This window comes from Myiozetetes cayanensis, unplaced genomic scaffold (genome assembly GCF_022539395.1).
Source record: "Myiozetetes cayanensis isolate MyiCay16 unplaced genomic scaffold, myiCay2020 scf10, whole genome shotgun sequence".
NCBI classification, from domain to species: domain Eukaryota; kingdom Metazoa; phylum Chordata; class Aves; order Passeriformes; family Tyrannidae; genus Myiozetetes; species Myiozetetes cayanensis.
The window spans coordinates 32,706,218-32,727,270 of NW_026086605.1; the positions used below are offsets into that span (position 1 = coordinate 32,706,218).

The following is a 21,053-nucleotide window of genomic DNA, read 5'->3' on the forward strand; positions in this document are numbered from 1 at the left end:
TTTGGCATCAAATTCATTCTCAGGAATACCTTGCTTCCCAACACAAGAAGGAGAATTCTGTTCCCTTCTACATCTCCTGCTTCAATGGGCAGAAGAGGAAGGAAGCTGTTCCAGGTCCTTTGCTGGGGAACTGGTTTTCTCCTTTTGCTATCAGACAGTGGCTTCTTCACTACACCCTTTCTTTTTTTTTCAAACTAGAATTATAAAACTAATTTGCCAATCTAAACACATCTTTGAGAGTATCTCCTTATATTGCAGTAATACTCCTTAAGCAAGTTGGCAGAAATTATTTCTTTCATGTTTCACTGCTTTGTTCAAAAGACCCAGAAAAAAGTCTCAAATAACCACACTGGACAAACAGTTGCTCTGCCAGGGTCACCTGCAGAAAAGCTGTGATAAACAACCTCTGTTGAAATACACAGAGCACTTAATTGAGAAAATCAAGCACTATCTGTACAACAGAGGAAAATAAAACCCTGAATAATCTCACTTGGATAATTTTCATATATTCTTTCAACAAAATCATTCTTTAAGATCATTTGACTTCAGCAGGTTTTGATCACACACCCTTCCCTACTTGCCTTTCCTCCTTAGTGTGTCCAGTGCTCTCTAAAGGACTGTATCATCTTTTCCCAGTGTCTGATGACCTTTCCAAATGCTGAGATGAACCGAGGATGTGCCACTCTGAAAGAGTAGCCGAGAAACGGAGCAAGTTCAGCTTTGCCACCATGTAAAATATGCACTTCTCCAGCCCTATAAAATACAGCCTTCCACTGTGGCATCTAAAGCTGCAAAGAGCTGGGTGTTCTAATTGGGGGTGGAGGGGTTAGCACAGAGCTGCATCCCCAGGAGATAACTGTGCAGGCTGCACACCCCGTGACACCCCACTGAGGCACACACTGCTCCCTTCCCATAGGCTCAGCCAGCAAAAAGAAGGAGCAGAGGAAAGAGCTGCCCACAGCTCTGCTTCTCCCCTTCTGATTTCCAGCAGACACAAGCTGGCCCTCGGGGAGGAGGCCCCTGTTCCAGGGAGGCTCCAGGGCTGCACTTCATTCCCAGGACAGGCCTCACTTCCAGTCTGGAAAGGCCTGATGTTGGAATGTATTTCAGCCCTTTGCAGTTGAAACTGGAGCTTTAGCTGCGACCTTTAAGCACACAGGATGTGATCAGCACAGACACAAGATAATATAAACCCCTTAACCAGACTGTGCTTCAGCAAGGGGGCACAGCTGCCTAAGAAGCTAAAGCTGAGCAAGCAAAAGTAGTACCCATGGAGCAGGAACTTTAAACCTCTTTGTACTCTTAAGAGGTTAAATCACAAACTCTGTCCAGTCATGGAACAGTTTACAACATTATCTCGTGTGGGCTTCCCAAGTCAGTGCTCTCTATGTGCCTCAGCCTCACTAAAACACTGTGCCAGATAATTAAATGCCAATTGTTCACTTAGTATCCCAGACCGTGGTTCACTTGCAGGGACTAGAATAGGTGCTTAGAAGCAATAATTTATATGGCATTTTATTTGTTATTTTTTTACAGGTAAAAACTTAGCAATATTTCAGTTGGGTGCCTTTGTAGTCTTCCTGATTTTTCTTGTTTCATACTACAAAACCAAAGCAAAAATCAATAAATCTGAATTGCCAGACATTTACGTAAGAAAAAGAATTTCTATATAACAAATTGTGCCTCAGACAGAGAGATTAAGGTCTCAAAATGCACATCAGATGATGATAACTTGATATTCATTCACTGAAGAAGAATATGAAGAGTTTAAATTGAAGCTTTCCTTTTTTTGTAAATCAGGAACAAGGGCTGTCACTCACGTTCCAGGGTGAAATATTGCAGCAGTACGAGATAGTACAGCTTCATTCTTTTTTTTTTTTACCAGCTTTTTTCCAGGGACAATTGTCCTGCTAGGAAAGCCAAAAGCCTTTCACAGCAGAGATACCTTTTTTAATTTCCTTTCTCTGGCAACTTCAGCTGTTACATAAGGCAATGAATGGGAATGGCCAAGGCCAGGGCATGGATGTTCCTTTCTCCTGATGCCATGACACAAAAAGAACCTTCTGCAGTGCAGCAAACCAGACACCTCAGAGCAGGAATATCTGAAACCACCCCAGCAAGACTTGCCAGGCCATAAATGAAGTAGCAGAGAGATAATAAGCACTGCATATTCTGAGAGACAGATCCAGTAAATAGTCATGCACTTGTTCCAGTGAGATAGCAGCTCTCTGAAAGGTGGTAAAGGGCAGTTATTTGTCTTCATATTTAGGCCACCTTAAGATGAGGGTGTTAACAGGATGCCTGAATCCCTCTGCATTCATAATGGCTCTTGTGGAAATAAAAGGGCCAAGATTATGCAGACATACTTTCTTCAGTGTGACAAGGGATTCTTTAGCTTTGCAGGTTAAGTATGGGCTTTCTGCTACAGCCTTCTCATGTGGTACATTTTTCAGAATCAGGATGACCTAAGATAATAATTTTGAAAACCCTCCAGTACAAATTATGTTTCTATCAAATCATGACATATTTCTCTACTTTAGATAGCTTATTAGAAATAATGATGAATTTAAGAAGGTACAGAACATTTAGCACTGTTACAGCCTCCTATAATGCAATATCTTTAGGAGTTTTAAATGAAAAACTGCCATTATTGAATATTTTTGTACTTTTTCCTTCCTCCTCACATCCCTCACATGTTTCTGAGGGTTTATTTACTTACTACTTCTGTGCCTTTCAAGCTAAATTTACTTCATTTAAAAGTACTGTTATTCTCTCACAACTTTCAGTCCCTGAAACATCCAACACTCCATCTGTCTGCTGAGGTTGTTTCTTAGGTAAGTTAGCTCCGTTGGTCAGAGCATGGTGCTCATAATGCCACAGTCACGGGTTCCATCCCTGTACAGGCCATTCACTCAAGGGTTGGACTCAATGATCCAACTCAATCCAACTCAAAACATTCTGTGACTAGGTGAGATTTGCCATTGGAACTCAGTTAACAGCCCTGTAGTTAAAGTTTTGCCTGGAACAGAGTAGAAAATATCACACTTGCAGTTCCTTCAGCTATGTAAGGCTACCTAGAAAGTGATCCAAGATGAACTTCACTGGGTAAAGGCAAGAGAATCTGGCAGCATGTACAGAATGCCTTTATAACAAGGCCATACTTACAATTACTTCCAGTTATTGCAAGTATTCAGTGCTCAGGCACAGTTTGAAAATGCCATGTTCTACTTTTCAAAAGCCTGTAATTGTGTAATTTGCCACTGATAAGGTGTGGTCCTATTTGTCCTTTTTGTTGACAGCATGCAAGACGACAGTTTAGAAACCTCAACTTCTATATCTCAGCTTCTGAGAGAGAGTTATTTAGCTGAAACTAAGCATCAAGGGAAGAGTGAAAGAAGCAGATCAGAGCCAGTTTCTCATAATTTCCACTATGGCAATGCTTCTGGTGATTCAGATGAGGTAGCTGCCCAAGATGACCTTCCAGATCTCTCTGCCTTTTTGAGCCAAGAAGAGCTTGATGAAAGTGTAAACCTGGCAAGACAAGCTATTGATCAGAATCCACTGGAAACTAAACAGGATGAGCTTCAAGCACAGTCACAGCATCCCCCAGATCAGCTGAACAACCCGGGAAAACACAAACAGATGGCCCAGTCTACAGCTTTGAAAACATCAGACAATGGTCTGCACTCCAACTTTTGTCAGGACCATATCAGGAACACAAAGGGCTCCAAAGGGAGTTCTCAAGATCTAAAGAAACACTCCCTCCCTTCTGAATCAGAATCCAAAAAGGAATTCCTAAACAAGGCAGCAGATTTCATCGAGGAGCTCTCGTCACTTTTCAAAGCTCACAACTCGGAAAGAATAAGACCCCGAACGTGCAAAAACTACAGGAGCAAGATTGATTCTAAGAATAAGTCTGCTCAAAAAGGGAGCTCTAGCCTCTCTCTCACATCAGAAAACAGGGAAAGGCTTTCCATTCCAGCATCTCAAGACTTGGAAAACAAAGCAGAGAAAACATTTGATCAAACAGATGATCAACAGGCAGCAAACTTGGAATCTATCAATCAATTAACGAGTGCAGAGCTAAAAACAGAGTCAGAATCTGCATCAGTGTATTCTGACGAGCCTTTGGGACAACCACCACGCTTTACTCAGAAACTGAAGAGCAGGGAAGTTCCTGAAGGAACCAAAGTGCAATTGGACTGCATTGTGGTAGGAATCCCAGCACCTGAAGTCAGGTAAACACATTCTGCACTTGTCATCTTGTATGTCTGTAATGGTAGGTGTATGCCTTACTCTTTCCAGATATTCTGATGCGTGGGTTTCAGTAATCTGCGGCAGAAGTTTCCTGGTCTTGGTTATTAAAAATCAATTTACAAAAAAACCTGCCCTCTACAAAAGGTTGTGTATATTTTCAGACAGCATACTTTTGGGCACGTTACTTTCTCTGAATTTTAGAGTAATGTCTTTAAATTAAATTTGTACTTTCATAGTTAAAAGAAAGTGCAAAGTCCATAGTGAGAAATGTTAGTTATCTCTATAGAAATCAAGACAGATTGTGTAAACCAACTGAAAACACCAATGGCTGTGATGCCTGAAGTGAGATGAGAGAACAGGATCCCAAAACCAAAAAACATCCACCCATAAACAGAGAGGAAAGAAGTTCATTTATTACACCAGTTATAACCAGAAGCAGCTCAGTTGTAATTCTGATTCATACAATGATCCTGCCGAGACCTTAGAAAAAACATTTCTGTTTGATCAAATATAAGACACCCCCGTTAACTGACACTTATTCACAATGGGTGACTACCCTGCTATTTCTGAAGCTTCTGTTTTCACCTATATCTATGAGGATTTTGAAAGTTAAATAAGTTACACTTGAAAATATCACTTGAGATGAAAGGAAATGGGACAAAGGTGCACACTTTAGCCATCAATTACATCAATGAAATGAGAAAGAGATTACTCTATCTTTTAAATTTGTCTTGAAAATTCTTACCTCTCATCAGCATTTCTATGTCTAAATTTGTTCACAGGGAGCTCATTAGTCAAATTTGCCTCTCGTTTACAGTGGTGGAATCATATTTCCTTTCCTGGGACTGCACCAATCCAATAGAACAGAAAACTCTGTCCATCTTTTAGAGATGTATTATACATCTTTGCATCCTAATACTGAAGTATCACACATAGATACCTACCCTAGTTACATACCTAGTTGCCTATCCTTTTGTAGGCATTTTAGAAATCTGTGTTGCTTCTCTAAATATTGAAAAGAACTGTTTGCACCTTCAGCATCCAATGATTTGGACCATTCACAGATAGTTCATATTTTCTAATTGCAATTCTACAGTAGCCAACACCTTTTATCATCTTTCTTACTAAACTAATAGCCACAATCATCAAATGAAAACTACCTCCATGTCCAAATACGGATGCTGCAAAGATTTTTGAGCTAAAGAATCTCTGTCTTCCTCTCCCTTGGATTTCTGGCACGCCAGCAGCTCATTTTTCAGAAGGAAAAAGCATTTACAATGCACCATTAATTACATAGGAAGAAAGATCTACAAATTTATGTTCAGCCCTTACATTTATAGAGGACTGACTAAAAGAGAACACAATCCCAGAAATTTGGAGTTTTTTCTTAGAAAACAGACAGGAAATATCACCTTCCCCTAGATATTAGCAACACTCTCTGAACACTTCTCTTGCATATAAAGACTCTGAGACTTATTTCTCCAGGCATTTGCCTCGATAAAACTTTTTGATATTAAAAATGTCAGTAGGATCCCTGGATATGATAAATATTTTTTTCCTCTCTCATCATACACTATGAAATCATCTTCTCTTATGTGTATAGACCTGTAGACAAACTCAGTCTGGCTTTCTTCATATTCAGAACAGGATTCAGAACAGACACTGAATTGCTTGTTTATAGACTGTACTCCAGTGCACAATGTTATTTCTATTTATTTCTCCAGAAGGCCACAACAACAGCAGCTCATGACATACATAAAACTAACAAGGAGTTCCTGACATCTTTAGGTGTTTAACAACTACCTGAATTAGAAGCTGACACTATAAAGTCACTGAAGCCTTGCAAAGGCAGATTGGAGAACCCAGGAACAATGATTCAGCCAATAGATCATTCAGGGATGACCAGACTGCCTATGCACCCAATTCAGGGACCACTTGATTGCACAGAAATGGATGATGGGTATCTTTGTAACTTGGACCTATTTTTGTCACAACAAAACTGGTGCTTTTTTATTGAGATTTCTACTTCAGCAATTGATTTTGTTCATTTTTATTAATAAAATAAGCTCCTTATGTGAATGACAGTCAATACAGGAGCTGTTTACACTTCTATAGAATAAACATCTGCCAGATGTAGCAACATCTGGGACAGGGAGAAAGAACTCCCATAGGGAAAATCACTCCCAAGAAGCAAAGCTCAAGTAAAAGATCAGGCTCAGCTTCCAGTTTCTCAATTTAAACCAAGAAATAAGAGATGAATCCCAAGGAGTAACTCTGAACTCTCTCTCCCCTTGTGTTTGTGTGTGTGTATGTACTTGCTGTATTATGAGAAAGCTGGGAATGTTTGCTGCTTGAACAGTTTCCTCATCATAATTGTTTGTTAACAAACTTTTGTCCTGTTCATCCAAGGTTCTTTCAACTCCACTAATGCACAGGAGTAACACTAAGAAAGGTGTAAAAAATATCACTTGCCTGAGTGATAAATATTTACGTGCTTCCAGTGATCTTGGCCTTTTTAATCACTGCTACAGCACAAGGAAACCAGAAAATATAATGTAATTTGGGGTGTGTGCTCCATTAACCATGGGGACCACAAGAATGCAGGATTTTCTCACTAAAAATACTGCTTATCTTTGATCTGCTGTGTAAAGCTTCCACAACAGTGAAGGAGGCATCTTGTTGGCCATAGTTGTGGAACTGTGACCAGAACCAGGCTCAGAACAGGCAGCTGTCTTGCTTTGAGGGTAAGAGTTTCCCAAGGTTTGTGGCGAGTTAGTTCAGTATCCCTGGAGGAGGGCAAGGAGAGATGAATTCTAATAAATAAGTAAAAGAAATAAAAATATCATCAGTCCCAGTAAAGGACTGACTGGCAAGGTAGTAACTGATGAAAGAAGGCTTAATGACCTTTGACTTAAAATAGACTTCCTAGCCACAGAAAGGAGTCCCAAAGAGCATATATTAAATACAATTGCAATGTAAAAGTGGTACTGTGGGAACCCAGAGTATTGTGAAACAAGGACAAGATTCCACCAGCTCTGTAATGTAGTTACTCAGTCAACACTAGGAGCAATCAGATGGTTAAACTCATGTAATGGGGATTATAAGAGAAAAATCAGAGATCTGAGATTTAGAAAAAAGCTGATCACAGGGATGGAAAGGAGTGGGAAACACGAAGGGTAGGTACCATGTTTGAAAGCAAGACAGTACAAAACCAAATCGATGTAAAAGGTGGTGTAAATGACACGACGGATCAGGGCCAAAATATCATCGGCAATGACAAAGCATTATAATTCACAGGCACAGCAGGTAACTATGTAGCATGTACAAGGGTTCACTGAGGGTCAGAAGACTGAATGAAATTGGGAGCTGATGTGAAATATCAGTACATGGAAAGCTAAGGCATGGCTGGTTGAACACAGAAAGACTCATCCAACTGCTTTTTAAGATAACCCAGCCTTAGTGTAACAAACCCACGAGTCTGAGGATGCCTGTGAAACCTTCCTATCTAGAAGTTTTGGTGAAATGTTACCCATTTTTCAGGATCATCAGCTGAATGCAGTGTCACGGAAGAGATGAGCAAAGATTGATACCATAGTTTTTGTGCCTCCAGGTAGCTCAAACTTTAACTCACAAGAAAAGAGCACTAATACAGTTATTGATGATTACTTTACTCTGACTATACTGCAGGTCAGAAGTAAGAATTACAGAGAAATATGTAGCATATTTCCTAAGTGCCAAAGGTTTGAGATCTCCTTCTCACGCTTCCTTCTACAGCTCTGTTTCTGTGTGAACAATGGTAGGTGTGACATTCACTCCTCTCTATGAGGAGAGCACTCCTTTTTTCCCCTCAAGTTCAGAGGTGCCTACATTTTTCCAAACGGTTTGGCACATCACTCCAGGGTTAATTTTACTTATGAATCACATTGCATGGTTTGGCACACACAGCTATCCTGGAAGTGTCATGAGGATTTGATGTTCTAAAAACAGGCTGCATGTCATAAGGTTTCCATGAAAACATTCTTTAACGTAGCCACACAAAGCTTAAAAAGTGCATTTTAGTGCTGCTTTGTTTGAGCAGACCAGACCTGCAACCAATCACCGATTTTTAGAGACTGAAACCACGCAAGATTAAGATATTTCTTACTGGCTGCCAGATGAAAACATTTAGCTGGTTTAGTGCTCCAAGCCTGGAGCCTTTGGTCTCTGACATGCACCTGCAGCCATGTCAATGGATTAAGCCCCCGGATGAAGGTGGCGCAGGGGATGTGCTGGATGTGCAGCTCCCTGGGGGGAGGAAGCTGTCGCTGCAGTCCATGGCAGCAATGAAATGTCAGTGACAGAGACTGTTGCTACTTCAGTCACGCCACGAATCTCAATGTCAGAACTCCCCTTGGGACTGACATTTCATTGCTACCACGTACAGCAGTTTCATGGTAAGTACAGAATCAAATGTTAACGAGCAAGAAGTAGCTGGGACCACACCAAAGGTTTACATGAAGCTTAGCTTCTCAAGAGACAATTGTTTTTCATTTATAAGCCTTGCAAAGAGGTGACACCCATGTAACATGCTCTGTGTCTCAATCTCAAAATATTTGAACATTATGCTGAAAATAGTGACTAAAGAACACACTGCATAGGAGAACTGAACACAGGTTTGAAACAGAAAGTTCAAACTTCCTGAAGTTGTAAATCACTTATGTTTCAGGTTTGGGACCAGTGAAGGGAAAAATTAACTGCAAAGTATAGAATTAACTCAATCCTGCTTCCCAGTTTGAGTCTACTAATCACATACCACTAAAATAATTGGGAAAATTAGCTTACATAGTGTTTTTAAATCTGCTTACAGGAAAATAAAATTGTGCCTCACAAAAGCACGTGATACAGACTTACCTCTACACAGACACGACAGGTTAACTGGAAAAGCAGCAGCAACACAAGGAGTTTCACCTTACTGGTGATTATATCACAGCATTCTATGTAATGTGTTTTGCACTTCAGTGAGGAACCACATTTAAATGGACACCAAAATATAGTATCACTCTACTATGTCAGTTATTTTAATGTTCTGGAAAGATGCTGCTGAAAATGAGATCAAATTCTAGAACCCGGGTATTCTCTTTGATACTTATTCCTATCTGCTGAAGCTACCCTGCTAAAACAGGGCTACAACCTAAGGCACAGGCATGAGGTAGGTGTATAAAAAGCCATGAGTAAGTGCTGTGACTCACGTCCCAAAGTACACAGTTGCCTGCATGACTTACACACCTAAAAGGCAGCTTGTACATTCACATACCCAGTCTGTGCTTGTACTCAGAACTGTGCACGAATCTTAGGTCTGCTTTCCTGATAATGGGACTGTTTTCAATTATCCCCAACTGCAAATCTTGAAAACAACAGTAGAATAAACCATATTATAGATAGAATGTACCTGACGTGGTTAATGTATCTATTAGTGGGGAAAGTTAGAGATTTGGGCAAGTCACTATGAGGAAAGTTTAAATTAGGTGTAGCTCTTCCTTCTGTTTGAAAAGGTTTATTTTAGAGGATCTGATAGGACTGTGACAGAACATGAACACTATAGCTCAGTCAGAAGAAGCTAGAAAAACAATTATTTCTAAAGGAAATGTATTTTGAATGGAAGCGTAAACCAGTTCTTTCAAAATAAAGATTATACAAATAAAAAGTAGTATTTTCTAACTTAAATGTTATTGAAGAACCCTACAATTTAAACTACAAGAAAAATAATGGTAATGGTACTGAGACAGGGAAATCCTTTAAAAAAGAAGTAGTTTGTAAAGCATAATTTTCAGACCAGTGATTTCACCTTTTAAAAATTACTTTTAGGTGCTGCTTCACACCTCCTGAAAGAAGTCAAAGAGAATGGTAGATAAAGACAAAGAGAAAAAGATAAAGAGAATGGTTCCATACTCCAGAGAAATAAGTTAATATACATGATGTATATATTCACTCTGTTCTTCCACTCTCCCCTAAGTGTCTGCTTTTGGCCACTGTAGAGACAGCTTGATGGGGGAGGGGATCTGTACTCTAAGCCACAGCACCCAGTAAGTTCTTCCTCATCTTTTGACATCTTAGGGTATGTGCTGGTGTTCTTACTCCCTTTTGGATGAGGACAGATGTCTCTCAAATTTCCAAAGGCGCTGCATGTTGTATGGGTTTGGTTAATACCCACAACACCGTTTACATCTGTGCTGTGAAGCACCTCCAACAAGTTTCACTGAGGTGTCAGAAGCAGCGTGAATGGCTGCTGAAAGTTACCCTGCAGTAAAGTGCTGTCCTGGGCAGGGTATCCACTGACAGAACACCCCTCAGAGCATCTCATTTGACCCACCAGAGTGGGAGAAAGCCCAGCAAATGAACTATGTTGAATATTAAATGGCCCCCAGTTTTATCATCAGAAAGCCTTGGAACATTGTCCTCCTAGTTGTGAAGTTGTTTGCATTGATAATCAAAATGTCCTTAGTGGTGTGGCTCAAGCAAACACCTGTGGCAATTTAACATGCAGCTGTAGCCTCCTGACTGTCCAGTCCCTTCTTTAATGGTCATTAACAGTTACCAAAAGTGATGTATAGGAGAATCTGCATGGTTCAGTCATCCTCAATCTTTTACCTGGTGTCATGGCACAAATCCGTTTTCATTAGACCAGAACTGGGGCAGCTGGGCCTGAGAACACATTTAAACCTGCCAGCCGTGCTCCAGAGGGAGAAAGCTCTAGCAAAGAAGTCAGCATTGGGGTTTTAACGTTTTCAATTCCTGCTGCCAGACCTGCAAGAGCTCATCCACTCCTTCATGTAGAGCCCTAAGGCTCAGATGGAAGAGAAATCAGTACCTGTGGTTGAAGTTCTCTGCATCAGCTGTGTCTGATTCATTCTGCAGTGCAGGAGCTTCCCTCTGGACCTGCCTGTCTGCTTTCCAAGCTGTATTTCCAAGTCAGTTGACTGTACAGGTGTAGATTACACTGATGTGCAGCTCAAAGAGGACTGGGAAATACCCTGCCTGCTCTAGGAAAGCCATGTTGGGTGGCTGGGACTGATGGGGCACAAATGCTTTATTGCTCAGCTACATAATCAACACTGAGTTCTAGATCTGTACTCCTTAATACCTCAGGGACCCTTTGAGGCTTCTTTTTCAATTCTGTACTATAGTTTTATTGAATTCTGGTTTTCTGCTGCTATGGACTTAGAAATTAATTTTTTTTCCCTCAATATAATAATTAGGCCTTTCTTCACGCTCAATTTGTAGCACAAAGTACTGTCAAAAAGTTGTGCAATTGAATGGTTAAACAAATTTATTTATACATGTTTTTCTAAAGTATCTGAGATGGAAATGTATTGAAGTATCTTATAGTACGAGGCAATAAATACTAATTATTACAATTTATTACTCCAAAAACCTATCCTTATCCTTTCCACAAGAATCTTATTTGCTGTAGTACCACTCAAATGTTGGCAGGTCCCTTTACCAAGTTACCATGTAAGATGGATGAAACAATTATCAGTTTTTTAAAAATCAGTTGAATAAAAAAATGTTACCAGTATGACAGCCCCCACCATAAACACATGCCAAGGATGCTTTACTAAATCACACATAGTTAAGAAAGTCAGAGTAAGAAAATACAAAGATTTTTGTGTAGTTTTATATCTGTCTACATTTATGAGAAGTTACAGTGAAGATAAAAGTGCTTTAGTCTGGCTTTTCAAATTTAGCTAGTTAGGTACAAATACGGGTGTTTCTGAGTATTATCCCAAACATTTAGCTCTGGATCTTGACAGATAGCACTACACCTTCTGTATTGTTTTATGAAATTGGAATCTGCTTCTGCTTTTTCCCTTTCTGTTTTGCCTTGTCCACACTGAAAAGCAATAGCAATAGCCAACATATTCTTGGATGGGTGGCTGTGTTTAAAAGAGGAACAGAGCAATATGATACAGAGAAGAATTCAAGGTGCAGCTGTCTCACTGCCTGTTCCTGTGTGCAAGTGCCTCTGTATCGTAGTAGATCAATCCCCTTAACTTATGCCACCTTTTATAAAGAGCAGATTGGGTTAAATATATGACAAAACAAAGGGCAACACTCTAGTAAATTTCAGTCACATTCTGAATTAACATGAGCTTTGGAAACACAAGTCTGAGGGAGATTTCTTTACTTACAGTGGGGTTTTTTTGCTGCACTTTAAGCCACAACACAGACCTGAATGTACCTTAAGAGGAATTGGGAGCTGGATTGACAGTGTTCCAAATTTAGAGCTCTTCTACTCTATATTGAAAAATATGAAATTCATAAATATTTTATGACTGTTGATTCAACACTTGCCTGCAGTACTCTGTCAGAATCTTCAGGCTAAAACCCTCCAGTTTTATCATCAGAAGGACTTCAAACATTGCCATCCCAGCTGACAAGTTGTTTGCATTGATAAACAAAATTTTTTGCCTTGCAGGTGGTACTGTGAAGGGAAGGAGCTTGAAAACTCACCAGACATTCAAATTATCCAGACAGGTGATCAGCACTCATTGATTATTGTTGAAGCTTTCGAGGAGGACACAGGACGTTACTCGTGCTTTGCTTCAAACATCTATGGAACAGACTCCACTTCTGCAGAGATTTACATAGAAGGTAATGTTGGAAGTGGTGATACAGTGTTCAGATACAATCATATGTCTTGTTTGCTGTGTGACAGCTTTGTCAAAAAAACCCCACATAGCAGGGAGTAAACACTTTTCATCATTATTACCATCTTTATTATTTCTCTGTAAAGCACCATTCAGACAAGGGACTGCCCTTTACATGTAATTTAATTGTGTCACTTCCCATAGATTTTATATATCTCACTGTAAGATCAAAGTCTAAAAATACTCAGATTCTGATGCCACCTTGTATTTTTTATCTGTGGAACTGTACAGAAATTAGAATTAGTATCTAATTCTAAGTAAAGAACTTAGAGTTTGTGCCTAATTCTTATTAATCCCTTTTCCCTACAGTCACTATTACGAATTGAATACAGGACACCATCATCTTAACCCCTTATTGGGCCCTGTAACCAAAATAAATATGCCATCAATTTGATATTTTATTTGCCCAGTAGATGTAAATAAAGCAGAGTATATATCTGCAGATTTAAGTGTCTTCTTTCTCCTTATGCTTTCTACTATACCTACTGGGCCTAGGAGAAATCTACTTATATTTCTTTTTAACACTTTTTTGGGTAAGATTTTAGATTGCATCCATCATTTGCAGGACTACAAACTGGAAATAAACACAGAGGATTTTTTTTTCCATTTCTCAAGCAAAGAAATATACCATGAGTAGCGTCACTGACAGCAGTGGGACCGTCACAAATTAAACCACTGCCCTACTTGATACAAGGTGGAGTTTATTCTACTGATATTCCTCTTTCACATCTCTAATCTGACAGTGAAAGGACAAATCTTTTTTAGGATCTGCACTGCCCCTGACACTGATGGGAGATGTCTGTGCTTGGCAGGGGATTTACTGGTTCTCCAGAGAGGGGCCAAGGTCTGCTTTCACCTGGCTCAGTGCATGCTGGAGGGAAACCTGGGCTGATGGAGAGGTTCACTGGCAGGAACTGCAGGGAAAATGCAAATTCCAAACACAGGGAAGGCTGAGTCAGAAGTGTGAAATGGCTCAGTCAGACAGTTGTTAGTAAACTGAGTGATTATCTTCATACTGTGCTACAAGGCACTGGTTTGAGAATAACAGCTACGATTCAAGGTTTGGGGTTTTGCCTTTGAATGGTAGTATCAAGTGGCTGAGAAAAGCCAGCTCTTCCTCCACTCACAACAACAATTACAGACTAAGTCAGAGTGACATTTCAAAGAGAAGCTGAGGAAGACCCAGTATACATTCAGCCTTGGATGCTGTTCTCCTTATTTCAGTCGCACCTCATCCCAAATCTGCCTTATGTCCACAGCAGGCCTGCATCTTGCACAGTACCCAGTGCTGGTTCACTTCCCTGGAAATGCTGATCTTTTGTTTTGGCACAGCTTTATGATATATATCCATAGACTGTTCTAGAGGAAATCTGAATAATGGTTTGTATCATTAATAGATAAACTCCAAAAACCCCCCTGCTAAATGTTTTTCCTTTAATTCTTTTCATAGGAATCTCTTCTTCTGACTCTGAAGGTGAAATCATCACAAACGAAATGGATCAGTAAGTTTAAAATCAATTACAACTTCCATACTTTTTATCAATAAAAAAAACCCTCACAAGTGTAGACCTTTCAGTTTGCAACTTCCAACACATTAGGCCTCTGTTTAGGATTTGTTTGGATTGTTTGGGTTGGGTTTTGTTTTTGTGCTTGTTTGTGTGATTTACAAATAATACGGAACAAACACACATGTTTGCTTGTCTCTTCAACTTTAGGTTAAGAATCGAAACTTTAATTTTAAATATAAACACAAGAAGAAAGATGTCACCTTAAAGACTGCACTACTAAAATTAATTTACTAAACCCAAAGCCATTTGACTAGACCCAATTGAAATGCTGATTTAAGCATCTGACTTGGACAAAGAGTGTAGTATAAATTTTCACATGAAAAGACAGCTTGTCATTAAGTTTTTGGCAGAATATGGGTACAGAATAATTATTTAGATTTAAGATAAGGAAATTAATAGATGTGCACTAGAGTGAACTGAAATGATGGTATAAAAAGACTGCCTAATTATAAAAATAAAATATGTCAGATGTCATCTAAAACCTGGAAAATAGTTTTATTTTTCCTAAATGAAGTCCATCCTCTGATCATTTAGAATTTGATCCAGTGCTGTTAAAATCAACAGTCTTTCAGAATCAGAGTTCTTCTATTAAGTGGAAAAGGAGTCAAAGTGGTTGAAAACTAAAATAATCAGCCTTTTACTTTTAACTCCTTTGCATGCAGAGATTCAACCCCAAAAGCAAACTGCTTTATCCAGAGGAAAAGTCAATCAGATAGACATGCACCCTGTTGGTTCCATCCATCATTAGGGAGCATTTTGCTCATTACAAATGTCAGGTTTTATAATGCAAAGATAAGACATTTGCAGTTTGTTTGACTCAACACCTCAGGCTGACAGCAAATCCTGTTGGATGTGATTATAACTTCAAAGGCATAAAATACTCCCCAATGAATTGATATGTGGACTTTGATAAGCGTAAGGTTTAATATAAAACTTAAGATCAGGAAGATCTGAAAGGTTTGGGGATGAATTGCTAAGTTTTCCACAGTTCTAGTTCAGATTTGTCCAAATGCCTCAGGCATATTTTTTTTTCATATTCCCCTCATTAGGTGTCAATGTAGCACTGATGATGTCAATGACCATGATCTCCATCACCTGATGGCTTCTCTAAATTACTTACCTTTTTAAATTGTGAAGTCATTTTTTTCTGAGATACAAAAAAAGAACGCTGCTCTGCCACTGTGGTCCTCAAGTGATCACATTCTGAAAGATCAGGTTTGGGTAGAATGAAAGCGTCTTGGTTTTTGCTTGGCTTCCAGCTGTCATCACATGAATCTGAACACTGTAATTACAGGGAATTAATATGAGAACAGGTGCTAAAAGAAGTTCAAAAGAGAACTCAGTGGTCACAACAACAGTTGTATCTTCACTCTGAGTAAGGTTTCCTCTGTTTTAAAGGTCGGGTTTCCTGTGGGGACCTGGGCAACTCAAACTGAATAAAAAGACCATCTCTTCACTGTCTGTCACTTGGCATAAAATTAGATAGGGTCAACTCTTATAATTCCATAGAAAAACAGCCTAGGAGTGAATAGGTGCCAATCTATACACTACCAAAATTGAGGAGATATTGGTCGTGTCTCTTTTTTTATTTTTCAGCAATAAATTCTTGAATCTGTACCCAAGCAAACCATGGTATTTTCGTTGCCTGATAGGCCCAAACCTTCACCCAAGAGAAACTAGCACTGTCCTCTGTGAAAGCAGCAGTGCTTCCCCATGCTGCTCAGAGCTGGGTTAAGCCAGGCCATTTATTGCATTTGGTGTGACTGAACTGGGATACTGGAGTGGACAGCTATGCAGGCTGGCTCTTACAAAATGCAGGTTTATCCAGGAGCACGTGGAATTCAATCCCAGAAGTGAGGCTGATATGTAACTGAGACAGACATAACTAAGGAGACACACACACACAGCTCTGCCTTCCAGTTAGAGAACTTACTCTTGGTTAATATTTCACAGCAAAGCAAGAACAGCAGACACTTCTGTGAATGCAGCATCTCCTGCTGTCAGAACTGCAAGCAAGTACCAAGAAACCTCCAAGGCGCCACCAGCTGTGTCCCAGCCTGTGTCTGTGCCTGTCCAGACCGTGTCAACAGCAGCTAATCCGGTATGGGAGACAATACAGTGAATTTCAAGGACTAAAAGCAAGCTCTTATAAATCACAGACTGACTCATTCACCTTCAGTAGCAGCAGTCTATAACATTTTCCTCACCCTTGCTATAGAACTCACTTGAAATCTTTTCCTTTCAATTAAACTTATTTTAAGCTAAATCATTTCATTACTATGTTTAATTTATATGTAGATAGATGTTTGCCACATAAGATTTCAATATCCATATCAAGGAGTTGCTAATTAATGTTAGCATACATTTTTCCTGAAAACTGTCAGAATATTCATCACTGTGAATTCTTTCCTGATAGGAAAGAGGAGCCATATTTACTTAAAACTGAAAAGTTCAGGAGAAACTCGCTTTACAGGGGTTTTTGAAAGTTTCCAGCACAGAATTAGGGGGTAAGCAATAAGCAGATACTGAACAGGTGAAGCAGTGTGTCTTTACCTCATACTACAGTGAAATAGAAGTAAGCCTCTGGGACATTTTGCCATTTTAAGAGAAGTTGCTTAAGTCAAGAGTAACAGTTATCTCAAAAATCACCGCTTTTAATCTTGTTGGCTTATAAAACATCATCTTTGTAATTTGGCTCTGTTTCCTGAGATACTGAATCAGTAATTCTGCTGTTCCGGGGCAACTCTTGTTACACTAAAATTAAAAACTCTACTAAATAATCAATCTAGAAAACAAAGTTTTCCAGGAGGAGAATAACTCCATTCTGATTTCACTGGGTAGGATCAAGAGGGTGGTATCTCACCTTTGTAAGTGGTTTGGTTTAGGCAAAGGAGAAGAATTACAGTAGCAGTCACACACATGACTTAACATTTCTTTCTTAACATCCATAAATATTTTGTAAGCAAGAATTTTAAAAACAAAACTACCACCAAGTAGCCAACAAAGGTTTGCCTTAGTGAATTATTAACAAAAGATGTTATAATACACTGCAGGGAAGCTTTCCTTGCCATGGTGGACTCGAGTAGGTGATAAAGCAATAGCAGCATTTTTGCTGTTATCCCACCCAGGATGATCACCAGCAGCTGTCCACAATAGAATTTCTATTCATTACATCAAATATTTTGCTTTGGACTTCAGCCCACTTCTCCTGTATATGGAAAAATAATGTCTGTACACCTAAACATCATCTTGTGATGTTTTGCAACCTACAGGCCCAAAGCCCCACTAACTATTTACAAGGACTGGATGGAAGGCCTATAATTGCTGCTCCTGTATTTACAAAGGTAATTTGTTCTATGACATATTTTAAAATAAGAGGTCAATTAACTGTAGAAAGAGTTGCTTAAAAAATTTCTAGCTTTCGAATGTAAAAAAAAGGAATTGTGCATTTCTGAAGCCACTCAAAGATTTAAGTGGCTTTCTTAAATCTTACTGAAAGCAGTATTACTTCCAGAGCATTAAGGCATTTACTGACTGTCTGTTCATTTTCTCTATTAGATGTTACAGGATATTTCAGCTTCTGAGGGGCAGCTTGTTGTCTTTGAATGTCGGGTGAAAGGAGCTCCTTCCCCAAAGGTTGAATGGTATAGAGAAGGAACACTGATAGAAGATTCTCCAGATTTTAGGATATTACAGAAAAGTATGTTTTCTGTGTGAAAAGATTGTGTCTAATAAAATACAGGCAAGCAAAGAAAACTGCTAACATAGCAACACTGTGAATCTCTTATTACAATGCCAAGAACCATATAAGCTGAATTTATGGCAACAAATCTGGGTCCCAGAAGCCAAAACTGTGAGTGAATTGAGCAGCAGCTCACAGGCAGTATTTACCTGAGATTCCCCAAACTCCTGAATTGTTTTGCCTTCTGCTTGGATCCCTTCAGTGTCCTTTGCTAATCCAGCCTTACTTCTGCTGTTTGTTTTTGAGTTTCCACCTTTCATGTAGAGTTACTGCCTGTAAATCCCTCACCTTTCAGGTAGGTAACTTTATAATAGTGCCTGTGGGCAGTAGATGGCTTCTTTATCCACAAAAGTAACCTGATGTGCACATAACCTGCTGACACATGCACATGTGTGCACAGGATACACAGCAGGTTGTAAACACAGACTTCTGTGGTAATTTTCAAATGCAGTCAAAACATTGGCTCACAATTTTCTCACAAGTCACTGGAATGCTAAAAATTGAGAAAATTCAAGGGAAATTCCTAAAAAACAAACCTAAACCAAACCCCAGTGAAACAACGGTTCATCAGAACTTGATTTAGTCTTAGTTTCAGAAATTGTCTTCAAGATACAATAAAGTAGTACTAATATTGAAAAAAAAAATTTCTTGCATAATTTAATTCCTATTCATAAATTCCCAAAAATGTTCATAAGTGTTCATATTGTTCAGTGGCTTGGACATGCCATGAGTAGAAGGCTTGGCTGCCTCCATCACCCCATAAACAAAAAACTGGATCAAAGTCCATCATATTGAGGAGGTCGAACTTTATATTTAGTGCCTGAAAAGATAAAATATTGGCAAAAGTAACTATATTCAATCTAATAATTCTGTTCTTCTTCCCTTTAGAACCACGATCTATGGCTGAACCAGGTGAGGATCATCAAAAGGCTCATAATTTTTTCATTATATAAATGTGGTGATTTTCTTTCACAAAACATGGATTATTGAAACCCTATAATTTAATTAATGTAATTTCTTTTCTCTATAATCTATAGCTACTAATGAGTTGCATTTCCCTGTAGACTGTTCCAGAAATATATTTTAATTAGTTCTGTCTCTTTTGAAGAAAATGTTTCAGTTCTGCTTTGACCCAGTTCTAACTCAGGATCTAATTGAGCTAAAGATTAATAAAACCAATGTATAAGGGTCCCCTGTACATCTGAGGTCCAAAAGTACACCAGATGATGTAGCACTGAGCTATTTTTATCTGGTTTACCAGTTAGGGAACATTGCATCAGATGTTAAGTCACGTCAGCCATTCCCTGTGCTCCCGACCAGCGTAATACGAGAGTGCCACATCAGGTGTTCCACCCCTGATATCAGCAAATCCTATCAACATGGCTGGACCTGCTAATTTCCAGGGTCAGAGCAGAAGGCAGTTTACTCCACATGACAGGAGCAGAGGAGTCTTACAGATTTTCATCACTTCTCCATGAGAGAATCACTCTCCTCAGTGCGCTTCTCACTAACACAAAGCTGCCCCTCTTAAGATGGAAAATTATCAAAGGAGTATTAATCCTCACATAACAAACTTTTGTAACTCTTCTCCTTGCCCCATTAGAAATTTTTTTTTTACCCCAAAAAGTGTCTTGAAAGAAACTCCCTCTCTGAGATTTAGGATTGAAAGAAATAGAGCTTCAACCAGCACCCAACACCAGTGCTCCGTTACTGTGTGCTGGCATCACTGCTGAGTAATGCCAAGCAGTTTGGAGAGGATCATCAGTTGGGTGCAGTTGTCACAGCCTCATCACCTGCTGCTCATTCAAAAGGAATCTGGATTTCCATGCATGCAGCCATTGGCAAATCCCAGCAGGATAAACTAGATCTTATAATGCCTTAAACTAGTTCTGTTATCACAGTGCTATAATAAACTATTATTCTCCAGTAGTTGATAGCAAGCAATCTCTTTGGTGCTCCTACATTTGCGTCAGTGATGCCATAAAACAATCAAGTGTAAGTGTGATACGGCTTTCTACAGAAATACCCATAAAATATTTATCCTGTAGGGTTTTAGGTAAGTTTATTGCAAAGTGGTGGCAAAATAGTCGCTAACTAATTTTGAAGAAATTTTATCAGCCCACATTTCATACACTTTAGATGTTGCTCTCCCTCCCCCTCCCAGCCAAACAAAAGATTTCAAATCCCACCACCGTAGGTATTTATTGGCTGGTACTGCTGCCCAGACGTGTCAGATACTGGTCAGACAGCAATGTCATAACCCCACACTGACTTTTCAAGATAGAATATAGTTTTTGCCAGTACATTTTGCTAGCACATTTTTGCTGTCCACGAGTCTTCTTTGCAAGGAAGTGACAAGGCAACTTTCTATAAGCACAATTAGCACAACCCCCTCTATCTGCAGATCTGCACACGGGTACTTTTGGGAAATGCCAGTCTATACGTATATATTTTGTGTTTCTCCCTCTCACAAAATAACTCCACTTGAATTGTTATCTGTTAATTATAATTAATCTTTCCATCTGCAAAGATGAAAATGTATCTATTTTAGTGAGTTGGGAATATAGAGTACACTGTATTTTTCCAAATTAAATTTTAAAGTTCTTCTGTCTTAAGTCTGTACTTCATGTACTTAGGAAAACATTTTCCAATGTTCTCCACACGCTGCTGACACCTGTTCTTCCCTTCCATTGGGCATGCTGGAGCACAGAGGGTAGCAGTTGCTGCAGACAATGCTGATAACAGCTGCTGCACACAAAGGCTGCCAAAATTGATAACACTGAGGAAAATAAAATCAAA

The 21,053-nt window shown here is 39.3% G+C and overlaps 1 protein-coding gene across 1 annotated transcript in view; it reads left to right on the plus strand.

The window, feature by feature from the left end:
- Positions 1-3,300: 3,300 nt before the first annotated feature.
- MYPN (myopalladin) overlaps positions 3,301-21,053 on the plus strand; it is a 40,127-nt gene continuing 22,374 nt past the window's right edge. The window contains exons 1-7 of the mRNA XM_050305275.1: positions 3,301-4,238; positions 12,713-12,888; positions 14,395-14,446; positions 16,466-16,613; positions 17,785-17,856; positions 18,071-18,212; positions 19,143-19,166. Of these exons, the coding sequence (XP_050161232.1) occupies positions 3,301-4,238; positions 12,713-12,888; positions 14,395-14,446; positions 16,466-16,613; positions 17,785-17,856; positions 18,071-18,212; positions 19,143-19,166 (1,552 nt within the window). The remainder of the gene's footprint in view (positions 4,239-12,712; positions 12,889-14,394; positions 14,447-16,465; positions 16,614-17,784; positions 17,857-18,070; positions 18,213-19,142; positions 19,167-21,053) is intronic.